Source organism: Sciurus carolinensis (genome assembly GCF_902686445.1).
Source record: "Sciurus carolinensis chromosome 19 unlocalized genomic scaffold, mSciCar1.2 SUPER_34, whole genome shotgun sequence".
In the NCBI taxonomy this organism is placed as follows: domain Eukaryota; kingdom Metazoa; phylum Chordata; class Mammalia; order Rodentia; family Sciuridae; genus Sciurus; species Sciurus carolinensis.
This window is the reverse complement of record NW_025920112.1, coordinates 4,801,936-4,807,088: the sequence shown is the minus strand read 5'-3', so window position 1 is coordinate 4,807,088 and position 5,153 is coordinate 4,801,936. Positions and strand designations below refer to the sequence as shown.

The window sequence follows — 5,153 nt, the reverse complement described above, 5'->3', positions numbered from 1 at the left end:
GTAGGAGAAGAAAATAGAGACACAGCGGGGGCTGCAACTGGCCTGGCTGAGGATGTGTGGCCATGAGACAGCACCACCCAGGTCCTGGAGATGAGCAGGGACAGTGGGGAACTGAGGGGAGACCACGTAGAGTCAGGTGACCTCTGCACTGGACTTGTGGGAGTGGAAAGGGAAAGTTTGAATTCTGTAGATGGTTTCCTCATGAGTAAGATTTATTCCCGTTCATGGTGATAAATACTCTAACTATATAGATAGATTCCTACATAAATTAAACATTGACTGCAATTCAAATTATTAGTTATAATTTTTATTTTTATACAAAGGCCAAATAGGGTTGATTTGCACTTATGGAAGAGAATGAGGGTGACTATTTTATGAGTCATTAAAGAACACACTGTCAGACAACTGACCTTGCAGGAGAGCATGTGAGGAGCCCCTGTAAGTGCCCTTCATGAGAGTCTTAGGAGGTCAAGGGAGGCATGATGGGGGAGTTGAGGACAATCCCTGCAGGGCACACTCAGACCCTGGGCTGCAGACCTCCACACCTGCACTGAGAGGTGCACTCTGCTTAGAAACAATTAAAAAATCAGGAAACCAGGAGTGACCTTTCCTCTGCGGGAAAAGTAACTGCAAAATATAAGCAAGTACATTGAACATGAATATGTAAAGGATATGTATTAATCATGATTTTCTTCCTCTCTCTTACCTCTTTACCTTCCTAGACAACCAGAATTTCCTGTAAATGGCCAATTTCACCATGGTAACTGAATTTCTCCTCCTCAGTTCTCCCGATGGCTGGAATATGAGTTTCCTCTATTTCACAGTATACCCACTGATGTATGTAGGTGCCTTGTTAGGGAATCTTCTCATCATCACTATCACCACTGCTGACCATACCCTGCACACACCCATGTACTTCTTCCTCAGGAACCTGTCCATCTTGGACATGTGCTTCGTTTCCATCACTGTACCCAACACCTGTGTCAACTATCTCACTGGCAACAGGGTCATTTCAGTGGCTGGCTGTGCAAGCCAGATTTTCTTGGTCATTTTTTGTGCATATGTAGAGATTATGTTTCTCTCCATCATGGCCTGGGACCGCTATGTGGCCATCTGCCAGCCCCTCCAGTACCCCATCATCATGAACCCTCAGTTTTGTGTCCGCATGACCCTGTCTTCCCTGCTCAGTGGCCTGATGTATGCAGGTGTGCACACTGGGAACACCTTCCGGCTGTCCTTCTGCCAGTCAAATGTGGTCCATCAGTTCTTCTGTGATGTCCCCTCTCTACTGAGGCTCTCCTGCTCTGACATCACCAGCAACATGGTCCTTCTATTTGTCTCTACTATAATAGTTGGTGGTGGTTCCTTTGGTATAATAATCATGTCATATATTCACATATTTTCAACTGTGCTGAAAGTTCCCAACAAAGCCCCAGGCAAAGCCTTCTCCACCTGCATCCCTCACATCCTCGTGGTGTCCATCTTCCTCAGTTCCAGCATAGGTGTGTACCTCAGGCCTTCAGCAAACTCTGATACACTCCAGCACATGCTTCTCTCTGCTGTTTACACCATGGTTCCTCCCTTTTTGAATCCTCTCATCTACAGTCTCAGGAACAAACAGGTAAAGGATGCTGTGAGGAGAGTAATACAAAGACAGTTGTTCTCTAGGAAATGAGAAAGTTGTATTTCAGCATTATCCTAATTTCCCTGATTGATATTCATAATGTGATACAATCCTATTTATATGAGTCAATTTAATTTCTACTAAAATATATAAAAATCAAATCCCAAAGAAGTTATAACCAAAAATGTAGAGTCACTCACAATAATATTTCTTTACATCTAATCCATAAAATATGAAGACTCTCCTTGTCTATGGAAGAAATAGAGAACCTGTGTTCTGACAGTCAAATCCATTTACTGGGGAAGAGCACTCCATATTCCTGGGTCCATATTGGCTGCCCATGATTTGCCCAGTGTCAAGGATCATTCCCCAAGTCTGATTTGCATGAAAGTTTTTGGGCAGGTTTCCTCCCACATATCTTTATTCTCTGATGTGTATCCTAACGTGTCATGGATTATTGTTATGAAAAAATGAACTGTAATTATCTGGCCTAAATGTCTTACCCAGGTCAACTTTTAATTTCTCTCAATTTATTGGAAATCAAAAAGTAAACATCTATATGTCCTTGTTCCCTATAGCCTTGTAGCAAACTTTTGCTGTTTTTGGTGGTGGTGTTGGTTTTTATGTTGTTGTATTTATTGAGTATTTGGTTGTTATTTTTCCAGGTATTTAACCCAAGGACTTATCCCCAGTCCTTTTTGTTTTACTTAGAGTGAAGATCTTGCTAAGTTGCTAAGGAGCCTCCTATATTGCTGGTGCTTGTTTGAAATTGAAAATTTTGTATTATTTAACAAGACATATGAATGTCTCAGAAATGGACAATGATTGATAGTTTGTACAATTTATTAATTGTGAATTCACTAATTTTGTTACTACACATAACAAAGATCAAGATAGTTTGGTTTACACCAGCCTTCCTTTCATCTGTTTCTCACTAACTTTACAGACAACTGGTATAGTTCATTGGATTACAAAAAAAGAGAACAAAGATAGGGAGTGTAAATGGAAATTTAAAAAAAGTGAAATAAATCAAATATAACCTTCCTATGTTTATATGTGAATACGAGACAAATGTAACTCCATGGCATGTACTGTACGAAATAGAAAGTGATACTCCGTGCATGTATACTATGTCAAAATACATTCTACTGTCATATATATAACTAAAAGTAACAAAATAAAACTTTTAAAAAAGGTACACTCTGATCTGATGAAAAGATTCTGCATGCTTCCTTTACTAGAGTAATTATGACTGTATTATTTTTAGAACTCCTGTTTTGAAAAAAAAATCTATATATTTAATCTCATGGTTTTATAATAAATTCATATTTCATCCTTTATGCCTAAATTGATATTATTCTGATTAGTCTTATTTTATCTAACTATAGAATTTTTCAACTCTATGTTCAGAGGTCAATTTTTCAAGGTTTGACTCTCAAATACACTAGAAAATTTTGTTTAACCAAATCCTGAAGGTGCATAGACATGGTGGTGTTGGGAATAAATCTGATAGCCATCAAGGGCAAGTGGGCCCCTGAAACTTTTATTTAGGTGTCCACAATGACTTTGCACCTGGCATTTCCAACTGCACAGGCCTGCCCTACATTTAAGTCATGATCTAAAAGTCAGATAGGCTCTTTTCTGATTCCTAGTGGGTTATATCTAATAGAGGTTTTAATATTATTTGTAGTGTTGCCTCCCACCTGTGGAGATCTACCTACAAAAAGATATAAAATCTTTGTTTCCTGTCTGAGTTAAGTATGTGTGTACACCTGTGTGTTTTATTTTTGTAGCTACACATGTGCTTTTGTCCATCCATCCTGTACATGGTATCAAAATTGACATAGAGATGAGTGCTCATAAATTAAAATTTAAATGAAATTTGATTTAAATATCTTTTTGTTCACATGATTTTAAAAAGAGTTTCAATTTAAATTAAGTAAATAAATGAAAGTAAGATATCTTTAAAATTACTAACTCATAAGTTCTTCTAGGTTGTCACACAATGGTCTCAATAAAATATCTAAAATGTAATTTCCATTATTTCTCAGATTTTTCTTCAATAGGAAAGTGATGGCTAATATTGTTAACTACAATTGTCTGATATCCTGTTTTTCCACATTTAGAAACAAGTAAATTAGATATAACAGATGGAATCAGTCTTTATAAATGTTTTTGTTAAAAAATAAATAAGTATCTGATTAATTTATAAAGTCAAATATTAAAAATAAATGACAAAATATACAATCATGTAGTCTTGACTTCATAAATTCCAGAAGGAAATATATTTAAACAATAAATGGGTTTTCATAAAGTATAAATTGAAAACATTTCTCTGACGTGACTAAAACAAGAATACTCAAAGAAAAAATTCTATCAAGTGTAATTCTACATACAAAGAGTATAAAAATATTTTAGTTGTGCTTCATTCAAGACTCTATAAAAACAAAGTATTTTGTCTATTAAAGTGGAGTCATTTGTCTAAAATCAAAAATTTTATATAGTATTGTTTCAAACTATAAACTTAAACAGGTGACAACATCTAGTAAAGAGATTTAAGAAAGTTCTAAGTAAAAAAAATATATTTTAAGCAATGTGCTGTGGCATATGCCAGTAATCCCAGTGGCTCTGGAAGGTGAGGCAGAGTGATCTTGAGTTCAAAGTCAACCCCCTCAAAACTAAGGTGCTAAGCAACTCAGTGAGACCCTGTCTCTAAATAAAATACAAAATATTACTGAGGATATTGCTCTGTGGTTGAGTGCCCCTAAATTCAATCCCTGGTACCTACCCTCCCCATATATATATATATATATATATATATATATATATATATATATATATATATGAAAATTAAAAGAAAAAAGTAATGACTCTGGGTGTGAAAGTCCTTCATGTGATAAAGTAAAAGTTGCAAAACATCTAAGTAAATTAGAGAAAGTTTGTAAAGAGTGAATCTCAAAAAGTTTGTGCACAACTTTTTTGATTATATTTATTCAACACAGTTAGTTGATGTTATTTAAGAGTTCTTCCTAATGTCAAATATCAATGCACTGATATAAACCAAAGTTTAATCCTCTATGTGTTGAGGTAACAAGGATTTCTCAAAATATTAATGTGCTCTTCTCTATCACAATAATATCTAATGTCTGTTAAGTTTTATTGTTTAGAAATCCTGGACTAAAAGAAGGTTTATTCCTGAGTGAACAGTTTTCATGTTCATAATGATAAATATTCTGACATTGTGAATAGATTCCTATTTAAAATATTTACAAATTGTAATTTGAATAATTTAGTGTGGATACAATGGAAAATTACACTGATACTATATTTATGGAGGAGAAAGAAGGTTACTAAATCACAGAGCATTAAGAGCACACTGTCACACGGGTGGCCCTGCAGCAGAGGAGGTGAGCATCACCTGCAGGTGTTCTGCAGGGGAGTTTCAGGAGGTCAAGGGAAGGATGATGGAGGAGCTGAGGACAACCCTGTAGGTCACACACAGACCCTGGGCTTCAGAGCTCCACACCTG

General features: G+C 36.0%; 1 protein-coding gene across 1 annotated transcript; it reads left to right on the top strand.

The window, feature by feature from the left end:
- Positions 1 to 742: 742 nt before the first annotated feature.
- LOC124973505 (olfactory receptor 14C36-like) lies at positions 743 to 1,675 on the top strand. Its single transcript, XM_047537410.1, has one exon. It carries the CDS (start codon positions 743 to 745, stop codon positions 1,673 to 1,675), a length of 933 nt encoding a protein of 310 aa, XP_047393366.1.
- The last annotated feature ends 3,478 nt before the right edge of the window (positions 1,676 to 5,153 follow it).

Excerpts from the sequence above, each read along its gene's own strand:
- LOC124973505 (XM_047537410.1), top strand. The coding sequence starts at position 743 with ATGGCCAATTTCACCATGGTAACTGAATTTCTCCTCCTCAGTTCTCCC.